General features: G+C 43.1%; 1 protein-coding gene across 1 annotated transcript in view; it reads left to right on the top strand.

The window, feature by feature from the left end:
- The window catches only part of LOC130188076 (transient receptor potential cation channel subfamily M member 4-like), a 57,549-nt gene that overhangs the window by 21,650 nt on the left and 9,253 nt on the right, over nt 1-26,646 (top strand). Inside the window, exons 6-25 of the mRNA XM_056406144.1 lie at nt 3,746-3,914; nt 8,857-8,921; nt 9,425-9,649; nt 9,822-9,924; nt 11,201-11,319; nt 12,052-12,363; nt 13,237-13,338; nt 13,477-13,605; nt 13,789-13,918; nt 15,740-15,885; nt 16,031-16,143; nt 18,309-18,416; nt 18,521-18,567; nt 19,337-19,566; nt 19,820-19,935; nt 20,018-20,150; nt 21,801-21,975; nt 22,722-22,887; nt 23,047-23,228; nt 23,482-23,614. Of these exons, the coding sequence (XP_056262119.1) occupies nt 3,746-3,914; nt 8,857-8,921; nt 9,425-9,649; nt 9,822-9,924; nt 11,201-11,319; nt 12,052-12,363; nt 13,237-13,338; nt 13,477-13,605; nt 13,789-13,918; nt 15,740-15,885; nt 16,031-16,143; nt 18,309-18,416; nt 18,521-18,567; nt 19,337-19,566; nt 19,820-19,935; nt 20,018-20,150; nt 21,801-21,975; nt 22,722-22,887; nt 23,047-23,228; nt 23,482-23,614 (2,903 nt within the window). The remainder of the gene's footprint in view (nt 1-3,745; nt 3,915-8,856; nt 8,922-9,424; nt 9,650-9,821; nt 9,925-11,200; nt 11,320-12,051; nt 12,364-13,236; nt 13,339-13,476; nt 13,606-13,788; nt 13,919-15,739; nt 15,886-16,030; nt 16,144-18,308; nt 18,417-18,520; nt 18,568-19,336; nt 19,567-19,819; nt 19,936-20,017; nt 20,151-21,800; nt 21,976-22,721; nt 22,888-23,046; nt 23,229-23,481; nt 23,615-26,646) is intronic.

Here is a 26,646-nt window from a genome sequence, read left to right on the forward strand (position 1 = left end):
TTCTTAGAATATATAACTGTAATTCATATAGTGTCCTCTGTTATCCTCTCTACCTGTCCCTGTCGTCATGGCCTCCTCATTGCAAATGTCGGGCTCATCATTTTCAGCAGGAGACTGTCTTATCTGCTGCTCCGAAGCTACAAAGAAAAATTAAGAGTCATATTACTGCATACTTCAATATCAATAGTATATCTCAATATTTGCAAAGTCTATGGATCGCCATATTTTGGGTGATATAAAAAGGCTCATATTTTAATTCAATTAAATATTTTACTTGGGAATAGGTTGACAACGCTACAATGATATTAATCAAGGCTACAACGTTAGCCGAATAGTTATGTTGCTTATCATTAGGCCTTTGTCTCTCTTTACCAGTTGCCACTTGTGTTTGTCCTCTTGAAAATAAATCTGTAAGCTTGGCACATTTGGCAGCATCCTCCTCCAATGCCTTTCTTTTTTTCAATCTGGCTTTTTCATCCCCTCCTGCCCTCTTCCTCCCTGACGCGTATCGTTGCGGTCGGGCCGGCCCAGCTATCGGTAGCTGAGAAAACTTTTTGGAAAAGACGGCTAAGGACCGAACCAACTCTATTTTGGAGGGGTGAACTTCCTCGCATGGTACAACCCATGCAGAGGCTGCGGTGTCAGAATGCTGAACGTGTGTAGCCCACTTTAAGAGAAGATGGACTAACGTGACAAATGTCAACAAATAAAATTCTCGACCGGCCCAGAAGTGAAGCGGCCCACCGGGAACTCTCCCGATTCTCCCGATTACCCACCCCGGGCCTGGCAGCATCTCTAGGGGCGGGACCAGATGAACCTGACTCTTTGGAAGAATGAACCTAGAGGACGATGTAAATTCATCCATAAGGAGAGAGAGAATAGGAGATAGGCGCTCGGTGTATCCTGGCTTGTCACAAGATTCAATTCAGTTTATCTTGTATAGCCCATTATCCATCCATAACACTTATCCTCATTAGGGTCGCGATCCCAGCTGACATTGGGCGAAGGCAGAGTTCACCCTGGAGAGGTCGCCAGTCCATCTTAGGGCACATATAGAGACAGACAACCATTCATTCTTACATTCACACCAATGGGCAATCTAGAGATTAATGATCCTGAGCATGTCTTCGGACTGTGAGAGGAAGCCAGAGAACCCGGAGGGAACCCACGCTGACACGGTGAGAACATGCAAACTCCACACAGAAGGTTCGCCCAGACTTGAATTTGAACCCACGGCCTTCTTGCTGTGAGGCGACAGTGCTAGCCACTACACCACCGTGCAGCCTTTTTTTGTATAGCCCAATATCACAAATTACAAATTGGCCTCAGAGGGCTTTACAATCTGTACACATAAAACATCCCTGACCTTTGACCTTTGAGGTGAAGAAACCTTCAGGAGAGCAACAGAGGAGGATCCCTCTCCGGGATGGACAGAAGAATAGATGTCATGTGACCAGAAGGAATCATTACAGAGTTACATGAACACATCCAATGAGTATGACAGAGTGTATAAATAGTTGGTGGTAGGCATGGACCACGATCCAGACCTCCATGATCCATCAGGCAGATGGAGGTAGAGAGGAGGAGTGGGCGGAGTCTCAACAGGGCCATGGCATCGATGGATCCTATGAGACGTGAAGTCAAAAGGACTCATTACCTCTAAGAGGCACTGATCACAATTATTACCTTCGCATTGAAAATGCCGGAAGGTTATGTTTTGATCGCCGTGTATTTATTTATTTATTTATTTATTACCTTCGCATTGAAAATGCCGGAAGGTTATGTTTTGATCGCCGTGTATTTATTTATTTATTTATTTATTTGTATGCGTGTTATTCGCAAAACTCAAAAAGTATTGAACCGAATCGCATGAAATTTGGTGGGATGATTGTTTATTATCCGGGGACCAGTTGATTAGATTTTGGGATCGATCGGGTCAAAGGTCAAAGGTCAAAGGTCATGAACAGGTCAAAATCTTCGCAGAACTCAAAAGTATTGAACCGAATCGCATGAAATTTGGTGGGATGATTGTTTATTATCCGGGGACCAGTTGATTAGATTTTGGGATCGATCGGGTCAAAGGTCAAAGGTCATGAACAGGTCAAAATCTTCGCAGAACTCAAAAGTATTGAACCGAATCGCATGAAATTTGGTGGGATGATTGTTTATTATCCGGGGACCAGTTGATTAGATTTTGGGATCGATCGGGTGAAAGGTCAAAGGTCATGAACAGGTCAAAATCTTTCGCAGAACTCAAAAAGTATTGAACCGAATCGCATGAAATTTGGTGGGATGATTGTTTATTATCCGGGGACCAGTTGATTAGATTTTGGGATCGATCGGGTCGAAGGTCAAAGGTCATGAACAGGTCAAAATCTTTCGCAGAACTCAAAGTATTGAACCGAATCGCATGACATTTGGTGGGATGATTGTTTATTATCTGGGGACCAGTTGACTAGATTTTGGGATCGATCGGGTCAAAGGTCAAGGTCAAAGGTCATGGACAGGTCAAAATGTTCTTGAATCGCATGAAATTTGGTGGGATGATTGGTTATTATCCGGGGACCATTTGATTAGATTTTGGGATCAATCGGGTCAAAGGTCAAGGTCAAGGTCATGGAAAGGTCAAACTCTTTTTTGACCATAGCACGATACATTTGTGTCCAATTGGCATGCAACTAATGCCAAAATGTTCATAATTCAATGCCCAATCTTGTGATATGCGAAGGTATGCGCTCTACCGAGTGCCCATTCTAGTTTATTTATTAATTTATTTATTTGTATGCGTGTTATTCGCAAAACTCAAAAAGTATTGAACCGAATCACATGAAATTTGGTGGGATGATTGTTTATTATCCGGGGACCGGTTGATTAGATTTTGGGATCGATCGGGTCAAAGGTCAAAGGTCATGAACAGGTCAAAATCATTCGCAGAACTCAAAAAGTATTGAACCGAATCGCATGAAATTTGGTGGGATGATTGTTTATTATCCGGGGACCAGTTGATTAGATTTTGGGATCGATCGGGTCAAAGGTCATGAACAGGTCAAAATCTTCCGCAGAACTCAAAAGTATTGAACCGAATCGCATGAAATTTGGTGGGATGATTGTTTATTATCCGGGGACCAGTTGACTAGATTTTGGGATCGATCGGGTCAAAGGTCAAGGTCAAAGGTCATGAACAGGTCAAAATGTTCTTGAATCGCATGAAATTTGGTGGGATGATTGGTTATTATCCGGGGACCATTTGATTAGATTTTGGGATCAATCGGGTCAAAGGTCAAGGTTATGGAAAGGTCAAACTCTTTTTTTACCATAGCACGATACATTTTTGTCCAATTGGCATGCAACTAATGCCAAAATGTTCATAATTCAATACCCAATCTTGTGATATGCGAAGGTATGCGCTCTACCGAGTGCCCATTCTAGTTCCTAATGTATTTCTAAACGTCTTCAATCTTGAAACACAGCCTCAAGGAGACTTTTGTCATGATGTTTCAGGGAGAGCAACTAGAGTCATAGAGCAGTGGAGAGGAGAGTAAATGGATCATCTCTGGAAACAAAGCCGGCTCTATCACATCGACTCCAGAAAACATTTAACCTAGAAAACGTTGCAAAGGTCCTGTAAATCACTGGCGGGTGTGTTGGAGGTGTAGAAAGAAAGACAGAAATAATGTCTGGTTGGCTGGACATAAACACCACAGAAGAAGACATTCCCTTTAACTCTGGTGTTGTCTCTTTGAAGGGCAGTTTTCCCGCTCGATACTCCGTCCAGGACACATCCTGCTGCCTGGACAACAACTGCCAGGCTTTCCTCCTGGTGGATGACGGGAGTGTCGGCCGGCGGGGCGGAGAGACGGCCTTTCGTGGAAATCTGGAGGACTACATTTCCCATCAGCGCACCGGCATTTGGGGTGAGCAAGAGACATAGAGTACGTCTAAACATGGAGTTTTGGCTTTCAGATTATTTATATTCCACTTAAATAGTTTAAGCATTTGGTGAGTTTTGCTTGCTGGACTTTCAAACATGATATGTTGAAATGCTGAGAGCTTGAAGACAATATTGATCTATCTATCAATACTATATCAACTCAGGATTAGGACATTTAGTTACATTTCGGAGAGGTTGTGTGATATTATGGGGGATTATTACCTTCGCATTGAAAATGCGGAAGGTTATGTTTTGATCGCCGTGTATTTATTTATTTATTTATTTGTATGTGTGTTACTCGCATAACTCAAAAAGTATTAAACCGAATCGCATGACATTTCGTGGGATGATTGGTTATTATCCGCGGACCATGTGATTAGATTTTGGGATCGATCGGGTCAAAGGTCAAGGTCATAAAAAGGTCAAACTCTTCTTTTTACTATAGCGCAGTCAATTTTTATCCAATTGGCATGCAACTAATGCCAAAATGTTCATAATTCAATGCCCAATCTTGTGATATGCGAAGGTATGTGCTCTACCGAGTGCCCGTTCTAGTTTAAAATTGTATTTATTTGCTTCATGTAAGGTTTCTGTAAATGGTCAAACGGGCGACGTGGAGTCTTGTTTGAAGCTGGCTAAGGAATATAGGAGACACAGTCAGATTTGTACACCGGTGTGGTGTGTGATGCCGCCCGCCCCCTCGGTCGGAACTCACTAAAATTAATGTGTCGGTGTGCTGTGCTTAAGTCGGACACCGTAATTTTCTCTGGCTTCTTGACTCTCCCATTGTAGCAAGACAGCAGATATGTCAACCGCTGGCTTTCGTCTTTCTGGCTGGGGCTGTGGTGTGTGCCGACATGTGACTGGAAGACTGGACTGAACTGAATGAAAAATGAGATGAGGAGATGAGATGAGGAGAGCATTCACGCCACATTCATGGGCTCGCTGCATTGACCTGATTGATGATGACAAATCTATCACAATAATCTTTCAGATCAGAACCAGGAACAGAGAGAGGTTGGGAGAGCAGTTTAGGTTCTTCCCCTTCTCTGCTCTTCCATTCGACTTACCCCCACCCTTGACTTCTTTAGAGAGAGTGTGTGTCAATTACATAAATAAAAAAAAAATAAAAGAAAGTAGAAGACAGAAGAAGAGTCAATACAACAAGTTAACACAACAAATTAAGTTCAACAAATTAATAGGTCTAATAAATGCTCTCTCCTCCTCATCTAAAGCTGTGTTACTGAATGATGTTATATCAGATAATAATATGAGATAATCACATTGATTATTGAAACTGCTGGAAAAATGGCTGAGCCTGAAAGAAAATGAATGAATGAATGAAAATATCTCCATCAGTCATATTAATACTCACATTCCGAGGCAGCATCGAGGAGGGGAAGAGGCCTAGCAATCTTAACATCAATCAAAATTTTAAATCCTACTCACATTATTACACACACTTCTCAATTTACACCACATTCACCTTCAGCCTCAACCATCTTACAACCAACAATTCAATTTTGTTTTCATTACACATATTGTATTTCTATTATTATCTGAATTCTCATTTCTATATCAAGTTTGATTTCTAAATTTATAAGTTATTATTTTTAAAGTTATTATTGATTTTATTATTGTTGGTTGATGATGATTTTATGGATGTGCCTGTCCTCCTTGTTGGACTTGTTGGGCTTCGTCAGAGTACACAGAAACACCACAGCTTTTGCCACACGCTGATCTTGTTTCTTTATTTGTTGCTGACATTGAGCATTTGACCTTCTTCTCCCCAGAATTTCTCTCAGACCAACCACTCACCTCTTCTTTTGAATTTGTATAGTCACTTACTTTTCTTTTCAAAAAAGACTACTAATAAATAGTTCTACATTGAGTCTGTCTGTCGATTCTTGCTGTTTCCTTTTGTATTTTTATTTCATATAACAGAGGACAATATAACAGAGGAGATTGGTCTACTTTAGTCCGTCCCTTATTTGATGATCTGTTGACACTGAGAATGACAAGCCTGACTGAAGACCTGAACCTCGAAGAACCTCTGGAAGAGAAAGAGTAGGTTGAGGAGGTTTGCCCTGGTATAACCCTCAGACCAGCGCAAGCTGAAAAGCGTCAACTAAAGCTTGCTCGACTAATCTCAAGAATCCCTTAATCTGAAGAGAAAACAGGTAGAATATACTTAGGCCTACCCTATAAGAAGGCCTACGAAATGCATAAAGAAAAATAAAAAAAAAAAAAATAAAAAAAATCCCAGGTTTCTTCAGCACAGAAGAGAGTGGCTGACAGAGCAGCTAGCAAGGTGCCTAAACCTCTTTAAACCCTTAGTGGAACTGTTTTTAAAACCTTTTTTATTAAAAAGAAGATTACTATTAAAAATCTTTTAATAATCCATCAAGCTAATAATAACAAATGGAATAAGTGGTGAAATGCCCTGAACCCTGGTGTGTATATGGTATTTTTTTGGTATTTTTTTTTTTCCACCAACTTATTTTCACTTATTTCAACGTTTTCCCTGTCTCATACTACCCCTCTCTTCCCCATCCCCTGACGCTTGCTGTTTATTTGTTTCTTGCCTAATTTGCCATATTAATCTTCTCTATTAATTATTATTATTAACTCTCTCCTAACAGGTTTTCACCTCTCCTGATAAAACCCCTCTGGATCCAAGGCCAAGAAGCCCCCTGGATCCCAGATCCCTTAGAGAGTCTCTAACCTCTTCCCTCTCCCTAGATCCCTTCCTCATAAATCAAATCATCGAATTTCAATTTCAAAATCATTTCTACATCATAATTTCAAAATTTTAAAAAAACAATCAGGATTTAGAAAACACCACAGCACCGGAAACAATGGCATATAAAAATACTTATTAAATAACACAGGACAGACTGGTCTCTGTCCTGGTAGTGGGTCAGTGCTATCCACATGACCCATCACATTTGGTGACACTGTGCTTTTGGAGACTAAGACTGCAGCAGTCATTGGTTTTGTAGCATTCTTTGATCGAAAGAAGTTTATCGATATTTATCATGTCGTTCGGTATTTGTATACGTTAATCACTATCCAACACCACTCAATTTAATCACATCAATTCATGCTTTACCACTTTTATTCTTATATTATTGCTTCAAACTTTGGGCAATATTATTTTATATACCAACTACATTTGTTAACATCATATTGTCAATATTATTTAGAGAGAAAAAACTCTAAAATTTCAAAACTAACACTAAAAAAAAAACCTTAAAAACAAAAAACAATGAAACAATGAATGAATCCAAAAATAAAATGAAACTTGGATCAAAAATAATTCCCTGAGCAATCAAGATTCTGGAGATCAATTATCTGTTATCTGGGATTGATGATGTCCTGGGCGGTATGTCCCTTTATCAATGCTAGAAACCACTCTCTTTTGTTCATTATTTATTCACTCCCACGTAGCAAATCTTGCATTCTGCATTCTTCATTCAAAATAAAAATCATCTTCTTCTATCACTATTCTCAAAAAAAAGAAACTAAAATCTACGTCACGCTGGAAAATGGATCGATGCAACTCCTGATTATCTGCTCCTCGAATATGCTCTCTGTCTCTCCAAGCTCTCAGCCTCCTGCAAATCCTGCCTCCCTCCAGTTGATCCAATCAAAAAATCAAAAATTCTCACCACTACTCTGGCTGCAGCTAACACATCACTCCTTGAAAAATTCTTCTAAATCAATTTAAAATTCTTGAAACCTTCCCATCTAAAATTGATTGTACTCTTGTCGCAAATTATTATCTTATTCTCTTAAATACGCCAGAGCTAACTAGTTAGACTCTTTCTACTTGAAGTTCCTTGTGTCAGTCAATGGATGAGAGAACTTAGTTCAGTCAGCCCTTAAAATTTTGGCCTTCATTTTCCAATTTCCTATTGACAGTCAGCAGGTTCCAGCTTTTTGGAGTCTCCTCTGAGCCCTCTTTAGAGAGTAGCTTAGTTTACTCTGAGCTTTTGACAGAGCCCTGCTCCCTCTCTCTTTTCCTTCTCTCTAGGCTTGATGGGATATTTAGCTTATGCACTGCGTACCTACTAACTTTGCTTTCTCCTTTTCATGATCATTTTTCAATCTTTATCTGAATTTTCATCTTTCACTTGAAGTCCTTTTGACTTTTTTCTCCTTTTCGTCTGTGGGGTCATCTGACCCTTGGACTATCTGCTCTGCCTGATGTCCCCCCTGCTCCTGAATTCCTGTCTCCTCTGATGCCTCCTATCTGTGTGAGTCCAGACACACCCTCCCCCATGCCATCCCCCTGATGGATCGTCGTCTTTCATCTCAAATATGCCTCATACACTCTGTATCTATCATTCTGTCATATCTATTATTTACCTTTTCTGTGTATTTCTCCTCCTCTGTTGTCTCCTATCTATTTGCCTCTTCCATCCTAGGAGAGGGATCTCCTGTTGGTCCTTTTCTCTGCATCTGTCCTTTTTTCCTTTTTTTTTTGTTCTTTTTTTATTTCCTGTTTTGTGTGTTTTTGTGAGTTTTGGGGCAGGATTGTTTTAATCTTTGCACCAAGAGGTATGTGGGAGATTGTAAATATTTTATAAATTGGAAATTAATAATTGAATGGAACCTGTACAGATGTTCTCTAGTCTTCCGACCACTCAGAGCTCTTTAACACTACATGACATCATTCACCCATTCGCACCATGATGGGAGGAGCTAAGGTTCCACCTGCACATCAGCTAACCCACTCATACACCGTAGGCGTAGACACAGCTACGGGAGACATGTTGGGCTTAAGTGTCTTGCCCGAGGACACATCGACGTGGACTAGTGGAGCTGGGGATCGAACCGCCGACCCTCTGACCACGAAGCCACGGTCGCCTAGAGAAGCTGTCTGTTTTCTCTCCTAACTTCTTGTCTTGGGCCAATAACAGGTAGTGGCAGTATTGAAATCCCGGTGCTGTGTATGCTCATCTCAGGAGACGCCAACATGCTGGAGGTGAGGAAACTGTCACAAACATAGACTATGATAGTTTTGGGGATTTTACCAAACATATTTCCAAGAATATCGTCTTACTAATAAGCTTTAAGGCTGGACCAGACACTAACAGGCCACAACATATGCAAGATAATGACTCTGACACATTCACTTTAACACTGTATATTTTAAGCAAACATGTTTAACTCTGAATATTGACACCGACACTGGGGGCTAAATTGGTTGTATGTACTCTAGCTATTGTTGCAATAACTCTGAAAGAGTCAATATACTTTGACAATATTTTTTGAACACGGGGGAATTTACTGTGTACTTGTCTTGTTTTTGTGAAGGCAGTTCAGCCGTCTAATATTTCATGGCATATGATCTCTGTAATCAAAAATATCTAAATAATGTACCCAAATGACTGTAAAAGAGATACAACCATCTCACTGACTAAACAAACACAGTACATTTGAAAACGCCCTGTCATTTAAATTGTGTACCTCTATTCCCCGTCTCAGAGATTAGATGTCTCTCTGAGGAAAGCCACGCCCTGGCTGGTTCTTGCTGGATCTGGTCCTGCCGCGGACTTCATCAGTGAGCTGCTGGACTCTCTCAGTACCAGCTCTCCTCCAGCAGAGGGGGAGGCTGCAGAGAGTCTCAGCGCAGAGCTCCGCAACAAGGTCCGTGACCAGGTCCAGAGACACTTCCCAGCTGAAGCTAAGCTGGAGAAACTGGTGGAAAGTGTGAGTCAGACCGCTTTCATCATTTAAATATTGCGGATAGTAGAAATGAATAAGATTATGGCAACCACTTTTCAGATCACCCACAGAGTGTGTGTGGTTATTTCAATGTCCGAGAAGCATTTTCCAATCGCTGATTGGCTCATTTTCTTTCGCTTCCTCTGTGTGTCTATAGGCTCTGAGTATTTATCAGAACAGAGAGTTCATCACTGTTTTCCATGGGGAACAGGAGGGTTCTGATGATTTTGATATAGTTCTCCTCAAAGCCCTTGTTAGAGGTAAGCAAGTACATGTGTTTATTTATATAACACCGGAAAAGAAAAGAAAAGAGCAGAATGTCTCTGAGGTAGACAGCTGTCTGATCTGAGTACCTTTATAAGGGATCACAAGAACCGTGAGTTACATTCTGAAGTTGATGAGTGCGCCAATTGAGCGATATTTAAATGACTGTCATGCGACCTTTTAGATGACCTGGAAAATAGTTTTTTTCTGACAGTTGACGAGGGATTGTACAATAGTGAAGAAGGGACAAAAGGAAGCACGAATAATCCTTGTGAGAAGGAGAGTTGAGACCTTCCATTAGAATAGCAGAACACAGAAGAAGGCGCTCTGTTGGAAATGATCTGTTAAACAGAAAAGTTAGCCCCATCCTTTGTCCAATAAAAGTATATAACAAATTATTTAAAAGAATGTAACCAGAATATTTCATACCAGGTTTGTGAGATCTAGAAGAGTTCGCCCTGGCTCAGTATAAATCCTACATGTCGTTTCGTGTTCTCAAGGTATTTCCCATCAGCCTTCATGACCTTTACCCCCCCCCCCCCCCCCGTGTGTGACGCCATCTCTGCCCCTTAACCCATGTATCCTCCCTGTGTGTGTGTGTACCTGTGTACTTGTATGTTTGTGTGTACCTGTGTGTGTGCTTACCTGTGTGCATATGTGTGTGCATGTACCTGTGTGTGTGTGTGGTGTGCGTTTACCTGTGTGCGTGTGTGCATCTGTGTGTGTGTGGTGGGCGTTTATCTGTGTGCGCATGCATGTAACTGTGTGTGTGGTGTGTGTTTACCTGTGTGCGTGTAACTTTGTGTGTGTATACTTGTACTGGTGTTTGCGCTTGTGTGTGTGTACCTGTGTGTTTGTGTGCCTGTATGTGTGTGTTTATGTACCTGTTTGTGCATGTACCTGTGTGTGTTTTGTACCTGCACCTGTTTGTGTCTACCTGTGTGTGTACCTGTGTGTGTTTTGTACCTGTGTTTGTGTGTGTGCGTGTACCTGTGTTTGTGCGTGTGTATGTACCTGTGTGTGTACCTGCATGTGCGTGTACCTGTGTGTATTTTGTACCTGTGTTTGTGTGTGTGCGTGTACTTGTGTGTGTACATGTACCTGCATGTGCGTGTACCTGTGTGTGTTTTGTACCTGTGTGTGTTTGTGTACCTGTGTTTGTATATGTACCTGTCTGTGTATATGTACCTGTGTGTGTACCTGTCTGTGTATATGTACCTGTGTCCATGTACCTGTGTCCATGTACCTGTGTGTGATTTTGTGTGTGTGTAGTTAGTAAACGCGTGTCCAGTGAAGCCAGTGAGTACATCGAGGAGCTGAAACTGGCCGTGGCCTGGAACCGAGTGGACATCGCCAAAACGGAGCTCTTTAACGGAGATATAGAGTGGAAGGTCAGAATCACACCTGATGACAAACACACAAGAGCAATGTTTAGAATATCACAAGGTACACAAATAATGTTCAAAGTCTGAAGCCACACTTGTATTTGGGCCTATTAGGTCCTTACTTCCTGCTAAATCCCTTTTAAACAAATTAAGTACTCAAGTTAACTCAAGTTATGTAAATGGAAATTTCAAAGACTTCCAACTGTTGCAACAAAGTTACTAAAGTATCCAAAGCTAAATATAGTTAACTAGAATGGTCACTCGGTAGAGCGCATACCTTCGCATATCACAAGATTGGGCTATCTAATCTAATCAAATGGTCCCCGGATAATAACCAATCATCCCACCAAATTTCATGCGATTCAAGAAGATTCTGACCTTTCCATGACCTTGACCTTTGACCCAGTTGATCCCAAAATCGAATCAAATGGTCCCCGGATAATAACCAATCATCCCACCAAATTTCATGCGATTCGGTTTAATACTTTTTGAGTTATGCGAGTAACACGCATACAAATAAATAAATACACGGCGATCAAAACATAACCTTCTGCATTTTCAATGCAAAGGTACTTATGCTCACACATGTTGATCAGTGTAACACACAACTTAGTTGATCTTAGTTTGTTAGTTTCTTTTTCATTCAATGCATTGCAACATGACAAGAGAAGGTGGTTAGAAATGTATTTCTGCTACGCTCCAATCACATAAAGCTGATGAGGTGATTTATATTTGAAGCACGAGGACCTTGAAGACTCCATGACAGACGCACTGATCAACAACAAGCCCCAGTTCGTACGTCTCTTCTGCGAGAACGGACTGAACATTCTGGACTACCTGACTTACCGCCGCTTAGAAATCTTGTACTGCTCGCTGCCGGACAGCTCGCTGGCCTACGTTCTGCTCCAGAAGCGTCTCAGCGAGAGGAAGGGCCTGGCCGGATCCCTGCCCAACCAGCAGAGGCCTGAGACGGTGCCCCTGAAGAGTCCTCACAGTCCTCAGAGTCCACTGAGTGGACCCGCTTCAGCGATGGAGCTCAACCTGTATGAGGTGAGGGAGGGTGAAGTGAGGATGGGGAAAGGAGTTGCAAGAATACAATTCAGTTCATTTTTACATAGCCCATTATCACAAATTACGAATTTGCCTCAGAGGGCTTTACAATCTGTACACATAGACATCCCTGACCTTTGACCTCACATCGGATCAGGAAAAACTCACAAGAAATAGAAAAAAACTCTTTCACAGGGAAAATAAAGGGAAGAACCCTTCAGGAGAGCAACAGAGGAGGATCCCTCTCCAGGATGGACAGAAGAATAGATGTCATGTGACCAGAAGGAATCATTACAGAGTAACAACACATTCAATGAATATGACAGAGTGTATGAGTAGTTCGTAGCAGGCATGGACCACGACCCAGACCTCCATGATCCATGAGACATCAGCAGGGCCATGTCAGGAGGCACCAGACCCACCCAGGTCCAATGGACCCTATGATACGTGAAGTCACAAAGACTCCGGGGAGGAAGCAGAGTTAATAATGTGTGATGGAGAGATGTAAATTCATCCATAAGGAGAGAGAGGAGAGGAGAGAGGTGCTCAGTGTATCCTAGACGTCCCCCAGCAGCCTATCAGCCTATAGCAGCGTCTCTAGGTCTGGACCAGGTGAACCTGATTCTTAGGAAGAAGGAACCTAGAGGACGATACAGAGCAGATTTAGAGAGGGATTTTGAGAAGTCACTGAATGGAGCAACCAATGTCAGGCACCTGTTTCCCTTCACTTCACTTTCCACCAATCTTCTGATTCTGTCATGGAAACAGACAAATTCCAGATGTTTTTATTTTTGTTGCTCTATATCAAAGAGATGACATGAAAGCACCCTTGCTCTGTGTATAGTAGCAATGAATTGTCCGGTGATGCTGCAGGTATCCCGCCTGCTGTGGGACCTGCTGGGTGATGTCTGTCAGCCGTTCTACTACGGACCTTTGGGCCTGAACCCCAGCACCAGCACCAGGATGGCTCTCAAGGTCAGTGAGTGGGGAACTCTCTCCTTTTTGTTGAATGTAGAATAGATCATTGAATAATGGATGTTTGTCAGCAGTATGAGAGGACATGTTTGGTGGGTTGTGACTCCCTCCCTTTGTGTCTTGTCGTGTTTTGTCTAGCAAGTCAATCAGATGCTGCTGGGGGAATGTTTGTACCGGGACCAGCGCTGCCGCTCACCCTGGGCCGACCTCTTCTTCTGGGCCGTCCTGCAGAACTGCCGCGAAATGGCCGTTTACTTCTGGGAGATGGTGATACTCACCTGTAATATTTGCACAACCTCGCAGAAGACATTTTATTTTTGGAGTTGAAGCGACATTAGTACACATGATGAGAGGCATTAGCACACTACTGCAAACATCGCTAATGTCACAAAGCTGCCATAAAAATGTGGTTTCATTTGAACGGGTATGTTTTTTGTGTTTCCTTATCAGGCAGGGGAGTCAGTGCTGAGCGCTCTGGGTGGGTGTAAGATACTGAGGGAGCTTTCCAAGCTTGAGCATGAGACTGAGAGCAAGCTCGCCATGAAGGAACTGGCGCAGACGTTTGAGAACCTGGCACACGGTGAGTCCGACCACAAGCAGCTCTGACTCCAGGCGATGTCATGTAAAGGCCTTAATCTGCATCTGGGTGACGGAATGATTGCAAACGCCGTTGGGAAAACCCAAATAATTTGTGTTGATATTTAAATTATGGAGGTAGCCTACTTACGGTTTTGTCTGTGCTCATGTGCTTCTAACGGTGATTATCTGTCGATACTTTTATGCTCATGTGAGCGTTTTATTTTAATTTAATTTTTTTAATACCATCTGTGTATGTACCGACTGTGGATGTACAATGACCAAGATGTTCTGGTGTTAGGACCCACAATATCTATCCACTCAAAGGGGGTTTCTATGATAGGCAAAGGGATGAGGGTTTTTTCCTTTGGTTACATAGTCTTCTTCATCCTAATTCAGTTTATTTTGTATCGCCCAAAATCACAAATTTACCTCAGAGGGCTTTACAATCTGTACACATACGACATCCCTGACCTTTGACCTCACATCGGATCAAGAACAACTCCCCCCAAAAAAGAGAAAAAAACTTTTCATGGGGAAAAAAGGAAGAACCCTTCAGGAGAACAGAGGAGGATCCCTCTCCAGGATGGACAGAAGCAAAAGATGTCATGTGACCAGATGGACAGAGTTATAGAGTTACATAAACATTCAAGTTAAGTCTTCAGTCTACTCTACATGAGGGGACTGAGTCTGCCTCCAGGACTGAAGGTGAAGCTGGTTCCATAAAAGAGGAGGAGCTTGATACCTGAAGGCTCTGGCTCACATCCTACTTTTTAGGAGTCTAGAAACCACAAGTAGCCCCGCATTTAGTGAGGCAGCTCTCTAGTGGGGCAATATGGTACTACAAGCTCTCTAGTGGGGCAATATGGTACTACAAGCTCTCTAGTGGGGTAATATGGTACTACAAGCTCTCTAGTGGGGCAATATGGTACTACAAGCTCTCTAGTGGGGTAATATGGTACTACAAGCTCTCTAGTGGGGCAATATGGTACTACAAGCTCTCTAGTGGGGTAATATGGTACTACAAGCTCTCTAGTGGGGCAATCTGGTACTACAAGCACTCAAGTGGGGCAATATGGTACTACAAGCTCTCTAGTGGGGCAATATGGTACTACAAGCTCTCTAGTGGGGTAATATGGTACTACAAGCTCTCTAGTGGGGCAATATGGTACTACAAGCTCTCTAGTGGGGCAATATGGTAATACAAGCTCTCTAGTGGGGCAATATGGTACTACAAGCTCTCTAGTGGGGCAATCTGGTACTACAAGCACTCAAGTGGGGCAATATGGTACTACAAGCTCTCTAGTGGGGCAATATGGTACTACAAGCTCTCTAGTGGGGTAATATGGTACTACAAGCTCTCTAGTGGGGCAATATGGTACTACAAGCTCTCTAGTGGGGTAATATGGTAATATAAGCTCTCTAGTGGGGCAATATGGTACTACAAGCTCTCTTGTGGGGTACTATGGTATTACAAGCTCTCTAGTGGGGTACTATGGTACTACAAGCTCCTTAAACTATTAATAACCAGATACCAGTGCTGGGGAAGTATAATTCCTTTGCACTTTTAAAATAATCCAAAGTTTAAAGTTGAAAACCAGGGCATCTCTATGGCCAAAGGTTTTGGTTTGAGTCTGGCAGGATATTCGTTGTATATGTGTCACCATCATTTCCTGTCATGCCTCTATTGTCTGATATTGCCACAAAATAAAATGTAAGATGAAACTATGTTACTTAGCAACCTAGAAAAGAGCGATCGTTTTCTCCAGTCATTAAGAAGACACCATTTTGATATTGTTGTGTACGGTTTTGTTTGTGTGTTCAGATGTATTTGGTGAGTGTTACCAGAGCAGCGAGAGTCGCTCCTTTACTCTCCTTATAAGGAAGTCTCCAGTTTGGGGCGGAGCTACATGCCTTCAGATGGCCACTGAGGCTGACTCCCGCCTGTTCTTCAGCCACGACGGTGTTCAGGTACAGATGGTGTTCTCCTCCCAACAGTAGACATTAACAGAGTTATAAGGATGTCAGGCTCCATGTCCTCCATGTTTCAATAAATGTCATCATTGAGTGTAATGTTGGTTGGTAGTTATGGTAACGGGGCTGCTCCTTTCTGTAGTCCCTGCTCTCTCAGGTCTGGTGGGGTGACATGGAGAGGAGTACTGAGGTCTGGAAACTGGTTCTCACCTTCTTCCTTCCCCCTCTCCTCTACACCGACCTGATCAGCTTCAGGTATGTGTTTTTTGTAAATATTGTGCAATGCTGAGTGAATATTGTGTAAATAGTCCAATACAGCGGTTTGACCAATAGCTCTGAGCTTCAAACTATAGCTCTCAAGGTAGCCCTCAATCTATGGTAGAATAATTTAAGTTAATGGGATTTGAAATTAGCACGGAGGTAGGAGGCATTGCGAAGGAGACCGGACCAATGAGGCCAGGCTTTTGAAGGCAGGGAGCACAGAGAAGGAGGTGGGGCCATTGGGAAGGAGGCCAGGTCCAGGCCAGGGGCTGGATGCAGGAAGCAGGAGCAAGGAGGCAGGACTATCTTCAGACACAGCCGGTCCAATGGACCCGATGAGGCGAGAAGGCACAAAGACTCTTGGGAGGACGTAGAGTTAGTAATGTGAATGTGAATGAAGAGATGTAAAGGAGTGAGAGAAGAGGAGAGAGGTGCTCAGTGTATCCTAGACGTCCCCCAGCAGCCTATCAGCCTATAGCAGCATCTCTAGGTCTGGACCAGGTGAACCTGGTTCAGGTCTAACTATAAGACCATCAAGAGGAAAATCTTCAGTCTACATGAGGGGACTGTGTCTGCCTCCAGGACTGAAGGTGGAGCTGGTTCCATAAAAGAGGAGGAGCTTGATACCTGAAGGCTCTGGCTCCCATCCTACGAGTAGACCCGTATTTAAATTAGAAGCATGGGGCCAAGAACAGAGTCCTGGAACTCGGTATTTCACATCAGAAAAAAATGGTATACAATAGGAAACACACTGTGTGCTTACAGCTAGGTAAGCTTGTTACCACGTGAGCACTAGGCCAGAGACACCAAATACATTTTCCATTCAGTCTTTGAAGCTACAACGGTCAATATTATCAAAGGCAGCACTTATATTCCACGAATAGGTGGAATCAGAAAAAAAATCTAAAAAGCTGCAATTGCAAGTCCAACATACAGGTGTTCTTCAGTGAGTTTACCTACAGTGTCAAAAAGAAATCTACGATTGTGTTTCTTTGATTCTTATTAGAAAAGATGAATAGGACTCTTTGGTCGAGGACGAAACGCACTCGTAATTTACTATACACTCGTGTTACGAGAGGTAGAACATTTCCAGTTCAGTTACAGGTCTTTAGGCATATTACACAGGCGCTTTGCACACTCCCAAAATGATTTGATTATTAAATTAATTAGTAAATCCGTGGCCTTGATATGTATGTTTGTATGTATGCATGTACAGTATGTATGTATATACTGTATATACATAGATATGAAAAGATAGCTATATATGTATACAGTATATATCTATATATATAGCTATATATACACATATATAGCGATATATATAATATATATATAGTTATATATAAATAATATATATATATTATATACATATATATACATGGCTATATATGTGTATATATACACATATATAACTATATATAATATATATATATAGCTATATATAAATAATATATATATTATATACATATATACAGGACTGTCTCAGAAAATTAGAATATTGTGATGAAGTTCTTTATTTTCTGCAATGCAATTAAAAAAACAAAAATGTCATGCATTCTGGATTCATTACAAATCAACTGAAATATTGCAAGCCTTTTATTCTTTTAATATTGCTGATTATGGCTTACAGCTTAAGAAAACTCAAATATCCTATCTCTAAATATTAGAATATCATGAAAAAGTATACAAGTAGGGTATTAAACAAATCACTTGAATTGTCTAATTAACTCGAAACACCTGCAAGGGTTTCCTGAGCCTTGACAAACACTCAGCTGTTATAAATCTTTTTTTTTACTTGGTCTGAGGAAATATTAAAATTTTATGATAGGATTTTAGAGATTTCTTAAGCTGTAAACCATAATCAGCAATATTAAAAGAATAAAAGGCTTGCAATATTTCAGTTGATTTGTAATGAATCCAGAATGCATGACATTTTTGTTTTTTAAAATTGCATTACAGAAAATAAAGAACTTCATCACAATATTCTAATTTTCTGAGACAGTCCTGTATATATATATATAGAGATGCTTAGTTCCTATGGGCATAATTTCAGACACATTGTAGTCCATGTTGACTCAGATGGCTCAAGATATATGCCTACAGCATTATTAGTACAACAAATTAAACATGGCAGGTTGTGGTGTGTGTTTATGTTCCAGACCACAGGAAGAGGACGATAAGTCTGAGGAGATCCACCACGGCAGAGACACCGACAGTCTGGATGGAAATGAGAACACCGTCTTTTGCCTTGCTGATATTATACAAACGTAAATACAAATATATGACATATAACATGAATCTGATCGTGTTGTAAGACGGGTTCCCTTCCCAGTTGTAACAAAAGTCCTTTATTCTTTCTTGGATGTCACAGTGAGGATGAAGCCAAAGAGATCAGGGCTCGAAAAGAAAGCCTGAAAGGTGGGTACTAAGTAATAGTAATCTACTACATCTGAACCTTTTTTCAACTTTCAGTCATGTGAGATCTAAATGTATTTTATCTATACATTCAATTTTCACCGTAGTCGGCACATCTCCAACACTTGTGTCCTACCCCTCCTTCTCATCCTGTAACCCATTGGTCACACAGACATGAGAAAATGGGAGTCCATTAAAAAAAATACTGAAGCTACATTTGTCATGGTGCTATTAGCGTGGACCCAAAAGCACGACTCAGACAGGAACAACAAAGATGACTGTCTTTGGTTGAAAACAGGCTGGGTCAAAACCAGGAGACCAGTCGAAGAAGCAAACAAGTCCAAAAAGGGGTGGGGCAGAGAATCAGAGGTCAGAACAGGCAGGTCAGGAATATACAATAATAACGCTGGAGAACTTGGCACGAAAACACAAGACAATCTGGCAGAGGACAAGTGGAAGTGAGGGAGCTAAATAGTGAGGGACTAATGAGGGGATGCTCTGCAGGTGAGAAGGGCGTGAGGACCAGGTGAAGGGAATGAGGGACTAACGATGTGATCAGAGGCAGGTGAGGGGAGTTGGATTGACGAGATAGGAAGCAGGATCTGGAATGACGTGATACTTAGTGACAGGATGAAAACAACTACTACAAAAAGGAAGGCGTGGAGCTAAACTGTTACAACATTTACTGTTTGTATTTTTTACTGGTAATATATTTTATATGACTGTTTGAATCATTCCTATTTTCATTTCTTTGTACTACTTTTCACTTCAGACTCTACTTCCAACTCCAAGAGACCGTTTATCGTGTCGCGGTGGAGACAGTTCTGGTTCAGCCCCGTCATCTCATTTCTTGGCAACGTGCTGATGTACTTCCTGTTCCTCTACCTGTTTGCCTATGTTCTGTTGGTGGACTTCAAGCCCCCGTACCCCGACGGCCCGTCCACTCTGGAATTTGTGCTTTACTTTTGGGTTTTCACCTTCGTGTGTGAAGAGATTCGGCAGGTTGGTTGTTAAGACACACGCATGCACACGTACAGTATATTGCGACATAGTTCCACTGTTTACAATAGCCTTCAAACGTATGCATCTGTTCCTCAAACTGGTTTGTATTTCATGTTCTCTCCAAAACCTGAGGAAACAGACCCCATCCGTTTTAATGCTAACCTAAAATACACATTTCTCTCACTGACACATACTGCACTCCGCACAGATCCATATCCATCTGCATACTGACTCCTCTCTATCTGGTTGACAGACCTTCTTTGTGGGCAGCGCCCCCATACTCCAGATGATGAGGACTTACATCCAGGACATGTGGAACAAGTGTGATCTCACAGCCATTATTCTCTTCACTTTGGCTCTGGGCTGCAGGTAAATGGTAGATGGACTGGTTGTATCGGTTCATAATGACGGTGATTACGAAGCGGCGTGAATGCACTGCTTTGTTTTCCAGAATGTTCCCCGTGTCATATAATTTTGGACGAGCAGTCATGGCCATCGATTTTATGGTCTTCACACTACGTCTGATCCATATCTTTGCGGTCCACAAACAGCTTGGGCCCAAGATAATCATCCTGGGCAAAATGGTGAGTGCACACAACATTTAGCAAAACAACCTGTGGGCAACACAAATGCATGAAAATGCCACTTGAAGCAGAATGAGACATACAAAAGTTTATCTTCCTTGAAGATACTTAATGTGCGTTCACACCAAAAGTTTACTCGCTCGACCGTTCACTGTGTTCAAGCCGTAAGCGTCGAGACGCTCCGCGAGGGGCGGGGCTTATCTCCGTGTCTCATCTCCGTAAAGACCGTTATCATCTCCTTCATCCACCAGAATAACTAACCACTAGTTCTGCTTTATATTTGTTGTGGACATCCCACACACTAACGCCCTCGTGTTTGGGTTGATGACATCACCCGTAGGCTCACTCGGCTCGGTCACTTTCACCGATGAAGTTACTGTTACGTCTGAAAGACTTCCGCTTCCAGCACTACGAGAGCGGAACTCAAGAGCTGATTGGCCCGAGTTACGAGATGACCGCCTCAAAGTTGAAATATTTCAACTCGGGGCAAAAATTGCGCCGCTGAAAACGCGCCACTGTAAACACGTCGGCCACATCGCGTCGCCCCAAACGCTCCAAACGCGCCGCCCGGGAAAATATCGCGTCTATCGCAGCCACAAGCATCTGTACGTTGACTTTTCATGGGATTCAGTCGCGCGAAAAAATAGTTTCGCTTTTGGTGTGAACGCAGCTTAACCCTTGTGTCGCCTTAGGGTCATTTTGACCCGAATCAATATTACACCCTCCTGTCGCCTTAGGGTCATTTTGACCCGATTCAATGTTTCACCCTCCTGTTACCTTTATATTTACTAACATATTTTACCCTTTGGGTTCAATTTGATGCCAGCAATTAAAACCTCCAGAAAATTATTAGAATTAATATTGTTTTCCAAGTTTAAGTGTGAGGCACTTTATGTTTGTTTGTTGACTACCGAAAGAACACCGACATTAAACATTGAATGGGGTCAAATTAATCCTAAGGCGACACGAGGGTGTAATATTGATTCGGGTCAAATTGACCCTAAGGCAACACAAGGGTTAAGACAAACATATAGGCCTCTTTTCTTTAGCTGGTACTCCTCTTCATCATTTACATCCTTCCCCTTGGGAAAATCATCCGTCGTCATGGTCTCGACTTCCACTGCTACACTGACGACACCCAACTCAATTCTCCAACACCATCACCTTAGTCGCCCACTCCACTCTCACCACCTGTCTCACTGATATAAAATCATGGATGCAACCAAAATTTCTCAAACACAACTGCAATAAATCTGAAAAACTCATGATCGACCCTGACCCGCTCAGCCCAGACATCTCTCAACATTGATGACTCCACATTTCACTTAGCAAACTGGTGTATTGTTCATGTAGCGCACTCCAAAAACACACCTGTTATGGATACCTTCTATACGTTACTTCTTCTTCCCCCACAGTCCTCATACAGATATTTACACCAGTGGCCTCTTTAAGTAGCAAACAAAAGAATTACCCAAATAGACGGTTTAACTGAGTCACTGGTGCTATTGCATGTTCTTTTTTTGATGCTCTCCCCCCATTTGTTGTTCATGATGGTTGATGGTAGAGCATGTAATGTACTAGAAACAGTCGATATATTGAAAATATCAAAATCCTATTCATGACGTGATGATCTCTCTTTGCTTCCCGCAGATGAAGGATGTTTTCTTCTTCCTTTTCTTTCTGGCCGTGTGGCTCTTGGCTTATGGAGTGGCCAATCAGGCGCTCCTCTACTCGTATGATCCCCGCCCTGTTTGGATATTCCGCAGAGTGTTCTACAGACCATACATGCACATCTTTGGACAAATACCCATGCATGAAATGGATGGTGAGCGATTCGGTCTGAGTATACCAGTCTCATATCTCCATCAGGCACAATGATCTTCGTCCTCCCCGTGTCAGCGGGTTTTGGAGCATCCTCCACACATTCCAAAGACATGCGTGCATGCTCAGGTTAATTGGAGACTCTAAATCGGCCATCGGTGTGAATGTGAGCGTGAATGGTGGTCTGTCTGGGTCAGACCGGTGATAGTCTGGCATCCCGTCCAAGGTATACTGCCTTTGCCCAATGTCAGCTGCGATTGGCTGCAGCCTTCCAAGCGGTTGAAGGTAATGGATGGATGGATACAATAAAGTTTCAGTTAAATTATATGAAAGAAACCTTCAATTAAAAACAATTCAAAATCTGAAGAACATAATTGAATTCAATTCATGTTTTCTTGAAAGATTAGCATGACATTTTAAGAAAAAATTGCAAAGCCGTCCTTTATATGTGCCTTTCCATTTGGTTTAGTAACTTGCACATTTTTCTGCATGAATTATAATGGTGTATAATATGATATAATAATGATAGTTAAATATTTGCATTCGTTCACTTACACAACATACTTTTTACGAGTTTACATTTTTAATAATTTTACTCACTCAGATGCCAGATTACTTACGGTACTTAGTAAAATATAAAGCAATACAAACAGTAAACTGACATTTCCGCATTTGTTAGTTAGGTGCTTATAAATAGGCTGCATACATCTTCATGTTGTTATGGACCTCTTCATTGTTTTTTCCATCTAGTTGATAAATTGGTGGAAGTAGCCTGTACCAACAACGCCACACTCATTGAAGCAGGAGAGGAGCCTTGTCTGAGCACCTACACCAACTGGCTGGTTCTCATCCTTCTTGTCATCTACCTGCTGTTTACCAACATAGTATTGGTCAACCTACTCATCGCCATGTTCAGGTAACATTGCACTTTTAAAATTATTTTCTTCAGTTGTTGGCTGATTAACAGATTCCAAACGTAATAGGCCTTTATGTTGTAATGTTTGGAAACAGAAAAGGAGTCGAACATTTTTCTCTCTGTTTATTCCATTATAACATTTCAATTTACTGTTTACAGCTACACCTTCTCAAAAGTACAGGAGCACAGTGACACCTATTGGAAGTTTCAGCGTTACAGCCTGATTAAGGAGTACCACTCAAGACCGTGCCTGGCACCACCCTTTATCATCTTATCACACCTCCACCTTTTCATCAAGAGATGCTTCCGCCAGATCCCCTCGGTCAAAAGCCAACACTTTGGTGAGAAGTACAGCTTAAAGACAGGGGATATAAAGGAAAGGAGGACAAGCAATTAGCAAGGACCAGTAAAGAAAAACAGGGAAACATGTACCATTATGCATGAAACAGCTCTTGCGCTAATACTTGGTCGGTGATGGCGTTTACTCATTCAGTCTAGATGTGTTGGGTTCATTTGAAGAGGAACTACAGCTGGGTCTTGGGGTGCCAGGACAATTGTCCAAAGTCAGGCTTCACCTATCTTCTCTGTCCTCAGTTCTGGAGTTGCGGGGCAAGAAGGCGAGCTGTCTCGACACATGGGAGGCTATCCAGAAAGAAAACCTCCTCTCAGCTCAGCATAAGCGGCAGAGGGAAAGTGACACAGTTCGAATTAAAAGTACATCTGTCAAGTAAGTTGCATCTGCTAATGTTGCACATTTATGAAATGTTCAACAATGTTAATGTGTAAGAGCTCTTTTGATTTTCAAGCTTATAACTAAATATTCATATACAATTCAATTCATCCATCCATCCATCTTCATCCGCTTAATCGGGGGTCGGGTCGTGGAGGCAGCAGACCCAGCAGGCTGACCCAGACTTCCCTCTCACTCGCAACACTTTCCAGCTCACTGTGGGACATCCCACCAGCGTGTCCTAGGTCTTCACCGGGGTCTCCTCCCAGTTGGACGTGCCTGGAAAACCTCTAATGGGAGGCGTTCACGAGGCATCCAAATTAGATGCGCATACTACCGCAGCTGACTCCTTTTGTTGCGAAGGAGTTGCGGCTCGACTCCAAGCTCCCACCTGATGTCTGTGCTCCTTACCCTCTCTCTAATGCTGAGCCCGGCCACCCTACGGAGGAAACTCATTTCGGAGGCTTGCATCTGCAACCTTGTTCTTTTGGTCACGACCCAGAGTTCGTGAACTTAGGTGAGGGTTTGGAACGTACACCGACCAGTAAATTGAGAGCTTTGCCTTCCGGTTCAATTCCTTCTTCACCAAGATGGAATTTTACTGCTGCAGCCGCAACGATCCACCTGTGGATCTCTCGCTCCATCTTACCCTCACTCGTGAACAAGACCCCAAGATACTTGAATTCCTTCGCTTGGTGTAGGCACTCTGTCCCCACCTGGAGGGAGCAATCCACCGGTTTCCGGCAGAGCACCAAGGCCTCAGATTTGGAGGTGCTGACTCTCATCCCCTGCAAAATGCCCCAGTGAATGCAGGAGATCACGGTCCGAGGATGCCAATAAGACCACATCATCTGCAAACAGCAGAGAGGTGATCCTGAGACCCCCACACCTGACCTTCTCCACCTAGATATCCTGTCCTTGAAAAGCACAAACGAGACCGGTGATAAAGGGCAGCCCTGGCGGAGGCCAACACCCACCGGGAACGAGTCTGAGTTATTGCAGAGAATGCAAACACAGCTCTTACTGCAGGCGTACAGAGACCGGATAGCCCAAAGCACCCCCCACAAAAAACCAGAGTCGAAAGCCTTCTCCAAGTCCACAAAGCACATGTAGACAGGTTGGGCAAACTCCCTGGACCCTTTCAGGAGTCTTTCGTCGGTAAATAGCTGGTCTATAGTTCCACGACCAGGACGGAATCCCCACTTCTCGTCTGGAATCTGAGGTTCGACCAATGCACCCTGGCATACGCTTTCCCCGGGACGCTGAGTAGTGTGATACCACGATAGTTCAAGCACACTCCTCCTTTTTTAAAATGGGAACCACCACCCCGGTCTGCCAATCCATGGGCACTGTTCCCGACTCCCATGTAACATTGTAGAGACATGTCAGCCAAGACAATCCAACAATGTTAAGCGCCTTCAGCATCTCAGGGCGGATCTCATCCACCCCCGGCGCCTTGCCACCAAGGAGCTTTCTGACAACTTTAGCGGCCTCTGCCAGGGATATGGGTGCGACCCACCCTAAGTCTTAAGTCGCTGACACCTCTCCAGGGGACATGTTGGTCGGATTTAGGAGTTTCTCAAAGTGCTCTTCCCACCGCCCGGCAATGTCCCCCCCCCCCCCCCCCCGGGTCAGCAGCTCCCCCCCCACGCTGAGAACAGCCTGGGGTAGGCCCTGCTTTCCCTTCCTGAGCCGTCAGGGGGTTTGCCCGAACCTCCTTGATGCCAACCAAAAGTCCTTCTCCGTGGCCTCCCCGAACTCCTCCTATGCCCAAGTTTTTGCATCTGCGACCACCGCAGCCCTTCTCGTCTGCCGGTACCTGTCAGCTGCTTCAGAAGACGCCTGGGCCAAACAGGCCCGAAAGGGCTCCTTCTTCAGCTTGATGGCTTTCCTTATTCCAGGTGTCCACCACCGGGTTCTCAGTTTTCCGCCACGACAGGCACAGCCCACATCTCCTATCGACCGCGTTCACAATAGGGGCTTTGAACTTGGTCCACTCTGATTTCAACCTCTCGATGTGTGAGAAGGGCTTGCCAGTTCTTTCTAGGGCGGCTGCCCCGCCATCTGATCCAATTCACCACCAGGTGGTGATCAGTTGACAGCTATGCTCCTCTCTTCACCCGAGTGTCTAAATGTGCGCTCACATCAAAAGCGATGCGATTTTTCACGTCGCCCAAAACGCGTGAGTTTACTCGCTCGACCGTTCACCGTGTTCTCACCATAAGCGTTGAGACGCTCCGCGAGGGGCGGGGCTTATCTCCGTGTCTCGTCTCCGTAAAGACCGTTATCATTTCCTTCATCCACCACGGAATAACTAACCACTAGTTCTGCTTTATACTTGTTGTGGACGTCCCACACACTAACGCCCTCGTGTTTGGGTTCATGACATTAATATATATATATTTATTAGTGCTGTGAAAAATAACGCGTTAACTCAGTTAATTCAATTACAGGTTTAACTAGTTTTTTTTTTTTAACGCATGCACAGAATGAGCTTCCAATCCGTCTGTTGTTGGTCGTCGGGATGAAAAAAAAGTCACTTGCAAAATGAGCTTCCAATACACCACTTCAATCTGAACTCTGTCCGCTGTCATGCAGACGGTCATGCTGTTCATCGGTAATGATCCTTCCGCAGGTTCACCTACGGAAACCTTGTTACGACTTTTACTTCCTGTAGATCAGGGTCTCAACACGTCGATCGCGACCTGCCAGTCGATCGCGGCGTCGTGTCGGTAGATCGCATGACATTAAAAAGATTGGCCCGCCCCCTGACATGTTCTCTATAGCACGTCTTTGTTCTTTTATTAAACTAAACGTCTGTTGTTGATCGTATCTCCACAGCAGCATGTCATTTCTGTCTCTTCGCGTTGCGTTAACACTTATCGATCTCCGTCTCGCGCCACAGAGCTCCGTGCGCGCATCGGGACCGAGCAAAAAAAAGTCACTTGTCAATCTGTCCACCTTTAGATTGTATCATGGTGGAGTTAATGGTTGACAAACAAGAGAAAAATGCTCTGTTTAACCTCCTG

The sequence above is a fragment of the Pseudoliparis swirei genome, chromosome 23 (assembly GCF_029220125.1).
Source record: "Pseudoliparis swirei isolate HS2019 ecotype Mariana Trench chromosome 23, NWPU_hadal_v1, whole genome shotgun sequence".
NCBI lineage: Eukaryota > Metazoa > Chordata > Actinopteri > Perciformes > Liparidae > Pseudoliparis > Pseudoliparis swirei.